The sequence below is a fragment of the Amblyomma americanum genome, chromosome 3 (genome assembly GCF_052857255.1).
Source record: "Amblyomma americanum isolate KBUSLIRL-KWMA chromosome 3, ASM5285725v1, whole genome shotgun sequence".
NCBI classification, from domain to species: Eukaryota; Metazoa; Arthropoda; class Arachnida; order Ixodida; family Ixodidae; genus Amblyomma; species Amblyomma americanum.
The window spans coordinates 189146324-189161952 of NC_135499.1; the positions used below are offsets into that span (position 1 = coordinate 189146324).

The window sequence follows — 15629 nt, forward strand, 5'->3', positions numbered from 1 at the left end:
AAGCTTAATAAAACAAAGTTAATAATGCTAATCACTTGCTGGGATATCTAAAATGTAATTTCGCTAAGGCATCTACTTCCTTAAAACTATATACGGTTATATAAGTCCCTGGTCCGCGCAAAGCTCGAGTATGCTGCAGCAGTTTGGGATCCCTTTCAACAAAACCTAACTCACTCATTATAAATTGTAGAAAACACTTCGGCTCGCTTTATTCTTTGTAATCATTACCTAACTTGCAGCATTTCTACAATGAAATTAAATATTTGCCTGCCATCTTTGGCGTCTCGGCGTAAAGCCCATAGACTTTCACTTTTTCACGAGATATTTCATCATCCTTCCCTTCGCGACGAACTGATCTCCCCTCCCCAATACATTTCATCAAGGTTAGATGATAATAACAAAGTCGGAATTCCTATATGCAAAACCAATGCCATGTTTCAGTCATTCCTTCTGCGCACAGCTGTTGAGGGGAGCCACCTTCCCGCATCAACCGCTACACACTAAACAATTCCTCACCCTTTAGGGTGTAAATCAGCTGTCCCCAGACGAACACCCTTTTCCAATTGTTCGGTGCTAAACAAGGGTGCAGAGATCAGCACCCTTCAGGAAGGGTGCACTTAATGATACTTTAATGATGTAATAGTGCGCCCTCATTAAAGAGTACTATTTTTCCATAACACCCCTACGAATGCATGTTGCAAGGGTGCTCCACATTGATCCACCCATGAAGCAAAAGCCTTGGACTGATGCGCGGTCTCTAAACTTTCATGAAGTGCACCCTTCCTGAAGGGTGCTGATCTTTGCACCCTTTTAACCCCCAAAAGGGTGTTCGTCTGGGAACAGCTGATTTGCACCATTAAGGGTGAGAATTTGTTTAGTGTGTACAGTTGTTGATAACCAGCACTCCAAAATCGCATTAGAAAACATTGTATAAGAAGGAGCATCTATTTTTATTTGTTTGTACTACGAATTCCTACACTGTATTGCTGCACTGTATTATATTGTCACCGACAAACGTAGCAGGAAGCGGGAAGCACAGTACTGGGGCGAGGCTTGCCGAACAGCCGCGCTCATTCGAGACAAAGAAGACGTTCGGCTACGCGCTGGGAGACAAGGTTTGGCCACCAGGTGGCGCCGGCAGAGTGTCAGCAGTGTGGCAATATTTTATTACCTGCACATCAAGTATCCATTAGATACTTCTCCTCGTCGCCGCTCCCTTTCTCCTATGCGTCGGCGCCTGGATCTTTCGTAAGAGGAAACCTAGATGCCGCAGTTCCTGAGGCAAAAAGAACTGCGCCCGCAGCAAACTGTAAAAGGGCTCATTTATCTTCCGCAAATCCGATCGCAGTTTCTGTAGAGGGTGTTGCTGTTCTGGCGCTTGTCGACACCGGTGCTGCTGTTCCTGCCACGGCCGGAACCCTTTGCCGCTCCTTGCGAAAAGTGACAACCCCACTTTCTGGCCTCTCGCTGCGCCCCGCAAGCGCGCAGGCTATTGCGCCGTTAGCGACGTGCACGGCTCGCGTCGTTATTGAGGAGATTCTATACGAAATGGAACTTTGACAACCTGTTCTCATGAAATCATCTTGGGTTGGGACATCCTGTCGCGCCATAATGCGGTCATCGATTGTGCTCGTGCTGAACTCGAGTTGTTTTCCTCGTCGACCGATGCCCCGGCCTTCTGCTGCTTGTGCCAAAGCCGTCGTTGCCGACGACACTGACCTGCCTGCGTGCTCTTCTGTTCTTGTGCCTATCGCTTTTGACCATGCTTGTGAAAGCAGCGTACTTTTTACACCATCGCGTTGTTCGTCACCAGTCCGTTTATATATGCTTCCGCTTTGCGTCGCGGTGAGTGCCTCGGTACCGTCCAGATCATTTACTTCATTCTCTATCGCGATGAGAATGGCGATTCGCCGTCTCTCGACGTAGATGCTTCCAGGCCGGTGATTCCTGCACTCAACACTTGGCCTCCAGACGTTTACCTCCGCTCCATCGACGCCTCTATTCCTGCACCTCAACTTATCGCGCTGCTTCATCAGTTTCGTTCCTCCTTCGATGCACAACAACCCGCTTTGACCCGCACGCACGTCGACTGTCGCCCACCACATCGGCACCGGTGGCCATGCCCCTCTTCGTCAGCGCCCATACCGTTTCTCCGCCACTGAGCGCCATGTTATTCAAGAACAGCTTGACACCATGCTTAAGAGCGGCGTGATTCAGGCCTCACACAGTCCATGGGCCTAACCTGTGGTACTCGTGAAGAGGAAAGATGGCTCTATTCGTTTCTGCGTTGATTACCGCCGCCTGAATAAGAACACGCGAAAGGAAGTTTACCCTCTCGCCCGTATTGATGATGCTCTGGACTGCCTTCAAAGAGCGGAACTCTTCTCTCAATTTACGCTCTCGGTGCTGGCAAATCCCTATGGCAGCCGAAGATCGCCCTGAAACCGCTGACCCCTGATGACCTGTATGAATTTAACGTCATGCGTTTTGGCCTCTGTAATGCTCCGGCTACTTTCGAGCGCATGATGGATACCATTCTGCGTGGCCTGAAGTGGAAGTCATGCCTCTGTTTTCTGGAAGACGTCGTGATCTTTCTGCCCGGCTGAAACGTGCTAACCTGCCTTACGGACGCCGGCCTTCAGCTCAACTTTAAAAACTATCGATTTGCTGCTCGTGAACTGACAATTTTAGGTCACGTTGTGTCAAAGGAGGGTGTCTGTCCCGACACCGCCAAACTGCATGCTATGACTGCGTTTCCAAAACCTACTGCGCTAGGATCTGCTAGTTCCCGCTAAGAACTGCGCAGCTTCCTAGGCTTCTGTTCCTATTTTCGACGTTTTATTCGTCACTTTGCCGCCATTGTTGTCCCTTATCTCAGCTTCTCGGCAGCAAAGTGGATTTCCCGAGTTGGTCGCCTGCATGCGACGAAGCCTATACAACACCTTGCGCAGTCTCTTTGCTGCAGCACCCATCTTGCGCCACTTAGGCCCGCAAGCCCCAACCAAAGTGCACACGGACGCCAGTGGCATTGGCCTTGCGGCTGTGCTCGTCCAGCGCAAGTCTGGATTCGAGGAATATGTAGTTGCTTACGCCAACCGCGCCCTCAAGAAAGCCGTATTCAACTACTCTGTAACGGAAAGAGTTCTTGGCCATTGTCTGGGCCCTTGTAAAGTTTCGACCTTATCTCTACGGCCGTCCTGTGGAAGTCGCCACTGACCACCATGCCGTATGTTGCCTTTCTTCGTTAAAAGATCCTTCCGGCCGCCTGGCTCGATAGGCTCTCCGTCTACAAGAATATAACATAGCGTCATCTACCGGTCGGGCCGCAGTTAGGCATCAGGAAGCCGATGCTTTATCCTGCTTCCCGCTACCGGCCGAGATTGCCAGCTTCTCCGCCCTCAAATCCGCTGCGACATGCCTTCCGATCAGCCTAAATATCAATGAATTGTTTATTTTCTCGACTTTATCTCCGACCCACCTACGGTTCCAGCGTCCGGTGCCCTTCGTCAACAAGCTTCGCATTTTGCAATACGTGATAATCTGTTTTAACGGTGTAACAATAACGCTGATGGACGGAAATGGCTTCTCGTCATTCGGCAGGCACAGCCACTCTTCCTGGGGCCCTAGGGTTTAGATTGGTTTATGGGGGTTTAACGTCCCAAAGCGACTCAGGCTATGAGACACGCCGTAGTGAAGGGCTCCGGAAATTTCGACCACCTGGGGTTCTTTAATGTGCACTGACATCGTACAGTACACGGACCACTAGAATTTCGCCTCCATCGAAATTCGACCGCCGCGGCTGGGATCGAACCCGCGTCTTTCGGGCCAGCAGCCGAGTGCCATAACCACTGAGCCACCGCGGCGGCTCCTAGGGTTTAGAGATAACTAAGAAAATCTGCGGTAGAAGTTAGCAAAAAACGATTGGAAAAATGGTGGCTCAAAAGCAAGGAGGCGATAATTATAGTGGGTCAAAAGCAGAGAGGCGTAATTATTGGCCGTTAAATAAATAAATAAAAAAATGGCAGTGTCTTAGCTCAGCTATGCCAGGATATACGCAGCGAGAGCTGCAGCGGTGCGGATCAGGTGTCCGCCGATATGCGAGACAGATACTGCGCCATTTCCTTTTCCCCAAAACCAAATTTGCATAAAACGCCAAACCCGCCGCGGTGGCTCAGTGGTTAGGGCGCTCGACTACTGATCCGGAGCTCCCGGGTTCGAACCCGACCGCGGCGGCTGTGTTTTTATGGAGGAAAAAACGCTAAGGCCCGTGTGCTGTGCGATGTCAGTGCACGTTAAAGAACCCCAGGTGGTCGAAATTATTCCGGAGCCCTCCACTACGGCACCTCCTTCTTCGTTTCTTCTTTCACTCCCTCCCTTATCCAACGATATATGAGACAGATACTGCGCCATTTTCTTTCCCCAAAAACCAATTATTATTATAAAACGCCAATGCACTTTGGCACGTTAAGCGGAATGGTAGGTGTGACCCATGCGACGCCTGCCGTAGAGACCTACACCCGAACCGCGGCCGTAAGGGAAGGAAAATGAAATGGAAATTGGTTTTAAGAAAAAGAAATTACAGATGTCTCGCAGAGGGCACGGTGGCATCGCATGCGCAGGTCATGAAAGTAGGTTCTGCCGCGGTGGCTTGCTCCATCATAAACTAATCACGCGCACAACCTGTACACATTTCGTATTGCGTAAATAGTTTGTGTATATTACTCTCCCCCTATCCTCTCTTCCTGTCCCCTCACCTTTTTCATTTCATTTCTCCATTCTGCCTGCTACCCTTTATTTCCGCGGCCCCAGCTCAGGTGCTTCAGCATCGATGGGAGATGTCGGGGATAGCCAAAATCTTTCCTTCCTTTTTATTATTATTTTAATAAAACCACTTACTACTACTATCGCGGTGGCTCAATGGTTAGGCGTCGACGCGCGCGTCGCACTGGAACATTGTCAGTCTGACCACGTGGTCGGTCATGCGGGCTTTCACGTCCTCGGAAGACGGCTCACCCAGCTGGGCCAAAGCGCGACGCTGCAACCGCTCCGCGTCCTGATCGCCTCTTGACTATAGCGCTCTTCTCGCTCCTCAGGCATTTCCGCTGCTCTCTTCGCGTTGCACCGATCGTTCTTCCTTTTCCTGACAGCTCGCTCCCAGGCCACAACCTCAGGGTCGAACGAGTTGAGCTTATGTTTGCGAAGCCGCTCTGACGTCACTCAGCCCCTCGCACGAGGCGAGCGGCGTCTGCTCCGCGGTCACGCAGCTGCGAGGCGCGGCACACCAGCTGCGTGCTCTGATGTCACTTAGCTCCTCGCGCATGCGCACAACTGGTCTTCCAGGCGCACGGCGAAATGGTGATACTGTGGATAGTGTAGCACTCGCTATAAAAATCGCTGGTGATTTAGCTCTGGTTAACCCTGGCCGAAAGCGAAAAGCTGCGCACCTAAAAGAAATATTGAAAATTGCTTGTTGTGGAAAGGAAATGGCGCAGTATCTGTCTCACATCTCGGCGACACCTGAACCGCGTCGTAAGGGAAGGGATACATAAGGGACTGAGAAGAGCAGAAAGGGAGTAAGAGGTGCCGTAGTGGAGGGCTCCGGAATGATGTCGACCACCTGGGGATCTTTAACGTGCACTGACATCGCATAGCACACGGGCGCCTTTGCGTTTCGCCTCCATCGGAACGCGGCCGCCGCGGTCGGGTTCGAACCCGGGTACTCCGGATCAGTAGCCGAGCGCCCTAACTACTGAGCCACCGCGGCGAGTAGCTGCATCTCCCTGGCTACAGTGAACCACTGTACCCTGGCTACGTTTGTGGTCCAGCGACTGGCGGTTTCCATAGATAGCCATACTGACACACACACAACAGTAGGCATTTTTTATTTGTTAAACATCTTTTCTTCTAAACAACATTAAAGGCACTTGCACAAGACATTATGTATTTAATATAGCTTCGCTATTTACAACTGTATTATTGTTTGTTGTATGCGGAGATATGAAACCAAATCCGGTTCCAAACGACGCGCAGACCCTGCGGATAATTTCAGAAAGCCAAATTGAAAAAGAAATTGCTTTTTTTTGGAGGGGGGAAAAGGAAATGGCACAATGTGAGGCAGGCGTCATTCCTTTTCTTAAAACCAACTTTCATTTCCCTTTGCTTACGACGCGTTTCGGGTGTCCACCGAGATATGTGAGACAGGCGTCATTTCCTTGTCCAACCTCGAGCTACATTCAAGGTCAAACTTGTGGCCCCGCTGACAGCTCAAAAAGCTGGCGTAGTGAAGCTTTTCGTTTCAAAAGCCGAGTATGGTGGCAACTGCCACCACGCGGTTTCAAAGACGTTTCTTCCTCTCACCCGTCCGTCCGCCCGTTTATCCATCGCGTTCGCAGTGCCCTCTTATGGCCCCTAGAAACTATAGCCCTCTCGCCCAGGTTGTCTATGGTCATAGCGTAGCTTTAGGTTAAGTGAGCTGTACTTGAACATGCACGTGGTTTTTGTTAGTATTAGGTGTTCTTTGTCTTGTTGTAATGGCACTACTGCGTATATTGACAAGAAAGGAGTCAAAAGAGTGTTGCAACGCTAAACGCGCACCGTAAAAAACTTCACTCGGTTAAACCACTTCATTATTCGCGCTAGAATTTGACGCAGAGATGGCAATTCTTAGTGACTCACAGGCAGCCTGCTGCAACAATCTTTGTGGAAAAGTTGGTCACAAAGCGCTCTGCATAATCCGCTCTGTAGACTGGAATACACAACAAACAGATGCAGAACCACACAAGCCGATCTAACATAAGATCATCTGGGTACCGGGGCACAAGAGAGTGGCAGGAAACTAAGAGGGGGACAGGATAGCTCGAGGATATACTAACTATCGAGCATCCAACGTCAACAACCTTGAGGAATCCCTGTCAGTACTTCAGGAATACTCGGCCATACTAAACAACTACAAAGGCAGCAAAATGCACGCGGTACCCACCACCGCACAAATCCTTAAACAAAGAAGAAGCTGTCACATGGAGACAACTACAAACGGGGTCATATCCAAACCTAAACACACTAAGTGAAATTCACCTCACACTTTTCGAACACAATTGTCCGTGCCGCCATGAAAAACCTACACTATATCACATAACATGGGCATGTCAAAAAGTCGACGTCGTTCCAATTATACCAAACCCAAGTGCGGAGCAAGGAGGGTATGCTCTCCAGCGACTGCCGGCCACGATGACCAGATCGGTCCGATTTGCAGAGTTCAGCTGACTGCAGCATGAAAGCACTTGCATTAGAGCTAAAAAAAAAATATCCTATCTACATACACAGAGATAACATACGACAGCCTTTCTGTTTCAGTACCACGTTTAAATGATGTACACAGCCTTTGCCAAAATTAACCAGGCTGCATGGTTTGCTTCTCATTTGAATAGTAGAGCCCTTACGGCTTTCTTAAAGATAAAAAAAATTCTTGGGAGGTGAGGACAAGGGTTCTCCTTGTCATACAGAGATTTAGAGCTAGAGGGCTGGCATAATAGCTTCAATATACGACTGAGAAGCACACTATCTAGCCTGGTTACTTTTGGCAAAGACTGCAAATGCCTGCTTCAATCATCTGCAGCATCAGAGACTCGAAACAAGCAGCTTTCGCATGAATGGATGGATGGAATATACGAGCGTCTCCTTTGAAACGGTGTGGGGGCAGTTGGCAATATGCTCGGCTTTTTTTTTTTAGCACCTGTTCGTGGGTTGAGCCGTGTCGCCGTCGGAGGTATAACCGAGCGCGAGGGGAAGACCGGCTGTGCCGAGTGAACGAAAGTACCGCTACTCGCTCATACGAGTACATGACGCCAGAGTGGTGCGCTGTTGATCACCGCGGCTACCTGCATTGGAGGAATGCGAAAGCAATGAGTCTCCTCGATGTAGCCTAGAAATGCTTTCGCATTAAAAAAAGAAAAAACCTGAGCATAGTGGCAACTGCCACCACCCCATTTCCAAGGGGACGCTTCTATCGTCCGTCCGTCCGTCGTCCGTCCGTCCGTCCGCCCGTCTGCCCGCCCGCCCGCTCGCCCCTCCATCCATCCATCCATTCGTCCGTCCGTCCGTCCAGCTGCTAAATGAGCTGCCGAAGCAAAGGCTCAGCACTATGCCAGCTATCCTTAGTACTGTCACCAAGGGCCCTGCAGTTTGCGCCGCCGAAGCACGTTCATCACCGCCGCTGAGAAGACCCAGAAGTTCACGGTGCCGAAGTAGAGGCAAGGCAGTGCCTTTAAGAGGACCCTGCCGTTCGCACCGCTGAAGCAGATAGAGCTGCGCTCTATTTTAGCATTAGGGTGTATCGTAATCGTCCTTTCTGCATTTGTTCTTTATATTTCTTTAACGGTGTTATAAATCGGTCTATAAATTCACCATTTTCTCTAAATACATTTTTAAACCTACACTTCTAACCTTATGTCACCTCTCTGCTCTTGAGCCACCAATGTCCCAATCACTTTTTGCAAACTTCCAACACATATTCATTCACATAAACATTGTTATCTCTAAACCCTCGGGCCTCAGGGAGAGTGACTGCCTGCATTGACATCCAGATGGATGCCATCGCATTGGAGTATAAGATGTTCAGTTGTTTCTACATATTTACCACACAGTACATGTGTCATCATCTTGGTTATATCTCTGATAGGTGATTATATTGGTGGCGCTATCTGGTCCCTATCTGCGGAACGATTATTTGGCCATTGAAGCCGTGGTGAGGGGGGGGGGGGGGGGATGAGAGATTCATTTGAAGATGGTTTCTTAGCTGCTTTTGCTCAATAGCGTTGAACCAATTACCTACTGTACCTTTCCTTTCCTCATACCAATTTTCATTTACATTCTTAGAAGGATTAGTTGGAGCTGTTGATGGCTATCCCCAAACGTGAGATGGATGCCTATCATGGCACTACCACTTCTTTAGATCACATATTTGAACATATACGTGCTTACATGTGGTAATTAAACATGATCTGTGCAAACAAACATTTTATGTATGATGCTCTCAATGTGCAGCAATAAGAAAGACACTTGTTCTTTGGTCGTATCAAGAGATAAGGTGCTTTTCGAAGCATAATAATTGTGACATCCACTGTATTTCCTGTTCTCAAAAGCAGTATGTGTATATGCACACTTCACAGATATTAAATGTGTATAGTCTGTTCTTTATTTACAGTATGAAAGATAAATATTGGCTGCTTGAGAAACAAGACACAGCAAGCTTCAACGATATGCAAATTGATGCAGGGCTACCAGTAAGCATAGCATGCAAATCAGCATCACAGAGATCGATTCGTAGCAAATAAATGTTGTCAAAGGCAAATTATGCACTGAACTGGACAGACACTTCATGGAAAACTTTGTTAACTATCATAACAAATTCCAACCATCATACTCGCAGCATATTGTGCCATTGATGCCACACGCAACACCCAGCGAGGAAAGAAATATGTCCCCAGAAATTCGTGCTGTGTGTGTCATATTTTTATAATTCAATGTGGCACATATAGCATCCAATGCATTACACTTCATTTAGGCAATTAGATTCAACATCTCACATTGTTTTGGCAGGGTTTACTGGTAATGCTGCCCACACTCCAAAGCTAGGGCAGTGCTTTGTCGTCAAAATAATAAAGTTCTTCTCTTCAATTACTCGTGCCGCTCCAGAATTGGGGTTTAAACTGGGAATATGGGCACAATCACCAACAAACATACTTTCCTTCGTAAAAGGAGCTTCTGCAGAGACATCAGCAAACCTTGCTAGCAGCTGATTTGTTTTCGATATGAGCTGCATGCAAGACTATTCGCTCCACTAATATATTCTTAAACGATGAAATTCAGTGAATTGGGTACTTCGAAGCTCTCCATGACATGAACATAACCACTGCTACATGTAGAGACATACAACGTAACAGATTTCAAGGGAAGCAAATATTGGTCAATTAAAACAGAAAAAAATTCTCCACAGTTACACATCTCTGAGCATATCAGCTAAACTTTCATTAAAAGGCACAAGGTCATTCTAGTGGCTAAGGCATTATGCATGCATAGGTGCCCATCGAAGCATTTCATTTGGGCAAAATCATGTACAAATATGGAAACATTGCATACAAATATAATAGCATAATTCATTAAACAATATTTACATCGTGTAATGACCTAAAAGGGCTTTGCTGGCACATAATATTCGGCACAAAACTGCCGAATAGCTACAGCGGAGTCAGAATAGCATGTGTGAAATGCATGCTGCTTAACTTTCGCCATCCACATATGCATTTTTCCCTATAGATTTCCATGTTGTGAACCTGTTCTCCGTTTGTATACCTAGAGCTAGAAATAGAGCCAATAATTATACACACACAAAATTTGCTTGCTGCTACATTTAATTTCAAAATATACAAGGACAAAAATCAGCTTTACAACATTACAGTTATTAATATATTTAGAACTCAAAAACTGTGTGTATTACAAGCTGCTTTATCAGTAGCGTGCACCTATAATAAAAATATATAGCTGAAATTTCTCTCGCAATTTTAATGCAAAGCATGCTGCACTATTCTGCATTTTGACATGAAACTACATGGAACCAGCTTATCTGTGCACCAAGACTACCTCAAACATTTCTATGCTTTGCGCTTCACTCTTCAGTGTTTGCAAGTTGCCGAAAGTTAGTTTCAGTGTGCTTTGCCACAAGTCAATTCAAGCAAAAGGTCTGTTAGGAGGAACATGCCTATTTGTATTTGTCACTGCTTAGAAAATTATGAAAATAAATCACTTAAAGCAAAAACTCAAATGAGGAATCCAAGGTGCAGCCCTTACAATGATCCGTTTGTAGCTCGTGCCATTCAAAGAAAACTCAGTTCTGGGCAGTGTCACAATAAGCATCTCTCTCATCGCCCACATTTCAGATATATCTGTGAGGCGTCAATTCACAAGCATGTCTGGATGCAACAGAAACAAAGATGAGAAAAAGCAAATTTACAATTTATAAAAGTTGAATTACAATCAATGTTTCCAGAGGTGGCAAGACCAAAGGGGTTTTTTGCATTCCTATACCTATTTTTGTTCCGTAGCCATCTTTGGCTGGGAAAGTCAAAACAAAAAATGTTTATTAAAACAAACAACAAAACAAAAACAACTCATAAACCTCTGAACAACTCTTGTCAAACTTAAAACAAGCATGCACTGCTTCCTTCCACATGCTGTACTACAGCTTCGATACACTAGGCGCACTTAATGCTTCTTGATCAACAGGCACAAGCTTGTTGCAAGGCTCATCCCAATAAGAGAGCTGGACGGCACTGCCACAGAGATCACTAAGCAGATGCCCTGTCCTTTGGCCATAGCAGCACCAGGGCATTGTTGGGTGCCTTCTTGAAGGTTGGCAATGAGACGCTGGACGTGCTCTCCACTGCCAAGCTGCGTGCCTTGTTTCCGAGCATGCACTGGAGCTGCCCAGACACCATGACACGCAGGTCCCGGTTCTGAGACCTACAAAGTCACCGCAACAGCAGGACAGTTAGGACACTAATAGGGTGTAGCAGATGTAATCGGGAATGTTTTGTTTGCATTCGAGAGCCATCTGGATTCTTGCTTCAGCCCATAGTTATAAAAAGTACTTTATGAAGGCTTATCCTATTATGGCAAAACTACTTAGCAGACATGAACAAGTGGTTGTGCAACTCAGACTTGTGAGGAAGACATCAGGTGAATACAAATCAGGCCTTTTATACCAGGCTGACATCAGAGAACATAGGAAGATCTCCATCCCATTGCAAACTGCATTTGTGCCTCACAGCGGTTGCTGTTGTTTGGTGTAGTTTCTAAAATTGAGTACATTAAAGACATCAAGAAAAATTAGTGACATTGTCAGCTGAGGCATAAATACGGTTTGAAATGACAGAGGTGGCCTTTTTAACTCATGGGCACATAATTGGAAGCTGCACATTCCAAACAACATGAAGCACGTGTTTTACTTCCAGGTAGGGGTGTGCGAATATAGAAATTTTCGAATACGAATCGAAAATGAACATGTTGAAAAAAAAAAATGGCTTTGGGTATCGCATATCACCTTATAGCACCTTAAAAAGCATCAAATGACTATATACACTCAAATTAAAAGCAGCTAACAGGTTAACTTTGGTTTCGAAAGTGTAATCAGCTGAAATTATTAAGTATTTGTAACAGCACAGGGAAGAGCAGTGGTGTTAAGAGTTATGCAGCATCATGTACTTAGGTTTTATTTTCAGCTTGCACTGAACATACAAGAATCAACAGCATTAAATGGTGAGAAAGAAAAGAAATTAAGTGAAAATAAGGCAGAGGCCCAACTTGCCTTTGCCACTGGCGAACGACAGAGCCAACCAGCTCTCCAACTCGATTGCTGTCGGCTGTGTTGTTTGTGACCAGGCAGATGACCAGATCATTGTTGCCCCGCAGGTGCAAGACGGCCAGCTGGTCTGGGCCAGGGGTCACGCTGATTCCCGTGAGCTTAAAAAACAAAAATAAAAAGAGCTACAGCGGGAATCGTCTACTACTTATGCCAAGAATGACAGGCTTAGTTATAAGTACATCAACTATTTTTTGTACATTTAGTTGGTTTTCTGCACCTGGAGGAATGCACACAAAAACAGTACATGATACAAGCTTTGCATTGTAAAATGCGGTGCTTAATTTGTGCACCCTATATGAATTTAGCTTTTCTGACCAGTACGCATAGTCCAAAAGAACATATTTACTGACAATGACTTACCTTTCATATTTGAAAGCAATACGAGTTCCCTTGCCATGAAACATATCACAAGAACCAAGCTGCTACAGAGCAAAAAAATGTTGATACTACTACATGTAATGGTCAGCACAAGATTTTTATCTCTGTGCTTCTGCCATCCTGAAATATAGTGGCCAAATGAAGCTGTTGGCATTCAACTTTGAGGCACCATTTATAGCAGAAAATGCAATAACCAAGGGACTGGCATTTTAAATCTGCACCTCAAGGTCACTAGACCTCTAAACAGAAACATGAGAATCCTAACACATTTGTTTCAGCACATGACTGCCAGCCTAATTTACCATTAAAGCAGCTTTAATAAAGCTGCGGTACGCCTGCAATGTTAAAGGATGCCGCTCCAAAAATATCCTCCAGCAAAAATTTTTTTCATGCACTTTGTAGAAGCTGAGTTATCCTTAGTAAAAATCTGAATTTCAGCATCTTCGCGCCTTTCCCTCTCCTCTCGTCACTTTTTGCACGCTGAAAGGTCAGCACTCCTCAGCCAGCCCCATGACCGGGGGTGGAGCTTCCTGACCAGCCGAAGCTACTTTGCTTACAAACCACGGCCATGGTAGCTGCCTGACATCTGAAAGAATCTAACCATCTATCTCTGAAGTGGTATGCACACGAGTGTATGACGGAGGAGAAGCAGAGCATAAAAATGTCAACGTAAAGGGCTTGCCAACTTCCGCGCATGATTGTGGGTTCTCTGCTGGGAGTAGAAGTGTATTATTTGGCTCAGGTGTTCATGACAACACAGTGCAGTGATTGAGTGAGTTGATGTGCTCTCCTCGGAGGTTGTTTCAGAGCCCTCTAAAACTGAGGGCAATGAAACAGCAAGGCGTGAACGGAGAAAGAAGTCAAGAGGGAATTTCTAGACTCACATCGCTGATGGGGATAGGTGACCGCAGAGATTTGAATTTCTTGTTATCCATCTTGTAGATGCAGGTGTCAGTCACCACAAGTGCACGTTCAGATGACTGGTTATGCCGGTTCACCTGAGTTGAGGGAGGGAGAGCAGTGAAATATCGATGTGATTTCTGCCAACTTGACAATTGCAGCACACTTTCACAGCTGAGTGATACCTACTTCAATGCAATAATTTAAAGGAATTATGCCCCAATGTCAATACATGCAATCATGTTCTCAATGTTAGACTGACCATGAATTACTATGTGAAAAAGAAAACAGTGCCTTTAAAACAGTAGTTCTGATAACAGCCTGCTATAGGGTGCTGCTAACACAGGTACAGAATAAATGCTGAAATGGTTTACTCCGAGCCACCGACAATAATGAGGAAAACCTACACTTCAACTAGAAAAAAAAGAAAATTAAACAACATCCCCTAATGGCACCATTACAGATCACAAAAGGCCTGCAGATTCTACAACCACATGAAACTGCAAATACCACTGAGCTTAGATAAGTGTTACGATTCTTTATTGAGCAGTTTTATTTTCATATGAACTCTACTTTGTAGTTTCCTTTTCCTGTCCTCTAGTCACATCCACCCCACTTCAAAGCCACTAGTACGACACTGAAAATCCCCCCAAAATTGTTGACAATTACAATTCTTGTAATATGAAAGGAGAGGGCGGCTGAGCGGGGATATTGCTCGATGACAGGAGCGGTACGTTGCTTTTGGTGACTCGTTACAAGCATGACACACACAGGCAGAACTAGCTCAGGTCAGCATCCATGAATGTCACTTGCAGGATGCCATCTGTGCAATCCGAGCCACTCCTCCCCACACTTCATCATTCTTCTTCCCCTCTCTCCGCTCCTTCTTCGGTTCACTCTTTATCACCTTAAAGGCTTCAACTTTGTTTACAACTCAATCTATAGAAAAAGCTATAAACAGCGAATAAGAAATTTAAATGGCAGTAGGGTTGACACAGATTGCGCAGCCAAGCCTCTTCATATTCGTGCAAACGTGCCTTTGCAGTGTTGGTTTTTCGTTTTTGGCACTGCTCAATTTACAGATTGAAACACCTGCCATTATTGAGCAGTAGCAGTCATGCACCAAAATGCACGGTCAATGGGCATATAAGCACGTCCCAACAGTGTCCTCGCGTGTGCTTGCCTGTCGTTATAACTCGTTGGTCATCGGCATTTGGCCAGCCCTTGTTGTGTGGGATGCTACAGGGTAACAGGTTTATCTTGTGAGAAAGGCAGAAGAGGAAGTCACTCCCAGCCATAAGCTCCATGCTCTCTCCACCACTTCTGCCTTATCCTCCTCCTTTCACCCTCCTCTTCTTACAGTCACATCTCTACAGACGCTCGACCATGGAATGGGCGTATAACAGCTGCACTGTAAAAAGGCAATTCTGAAGTTTGAAAGTTGTTTGATGGTTGATGGGGGTTTAACATCCCAAAGCAACTCAGGCTATGAGGAACGTCATAGTGAAGGGCTCCGGAAATTTCGACCACCTGGGGTTCTTTAACTTGCAATGACATCGCACAGTACACGGGCCTCTAGAATTTCACCTCCATAGAAATTCGACCGCCACGGCCAGGATCAAACCCGCGTCTTTCGGGCCAGCAGCCGAGTGCGAAGTTTGAAGGTCTAAGTAACAACATTCACTTGCCTTTATCACAAAGCTGGAGAAGACAACCTTGCGGAAGCTGTCCTTGCTCTTCAGGCCCGTGACAGATGTGATGTACGGCAGGCAAGCATTATTCTCTGCCGTCTGCATGAACAAAATGGGACACCACTGCCACTTGAAGCCAATCCAAGCAGCGAGTCTACTATATACAATGTGGATAAACTTTAAAAGCTCCCTCACAGGTCAAATGAATGTCTAAGGAATAATGCATTTACATAGAAGGTTCA

General features: G+C 46.2%; 1 protein-coding gene across 1 annotated transcript in view; it reads right to left on the reverse strand.

Annotated features, from left to right (window-relative positions):
* Window positions 1-9170: 9170 nt before the first annotated feature.
* Window positions 9171-15629, reverse strand: part of Myo31DF (Unconventional myosin ID) — a 72688-nt gene continuing 66229 nt past the window's right edge. The window contains exons 19-22 of the mRNA XM_077659302.1: window positions 15385-15486; window positions 13681-13794; window positions 12362-12516; window positions 9171-11517 (exon numbers count right to left, since the gene is read on the reverse strand). Coding sequence (XP_077515428.1) covers window positions 11343-11517; window positions 12362-12516; window positions 13681-13794; window positions 15385-15486 — 546 coding nt within the window. The 3' untranslated portion in view covers window positions 9171-11342. The remainder of the gene's footprint in view (window positions 11518-12361; window positions 12517-13680; window positions 13795-15384; window positions 15487-15629) is intronic.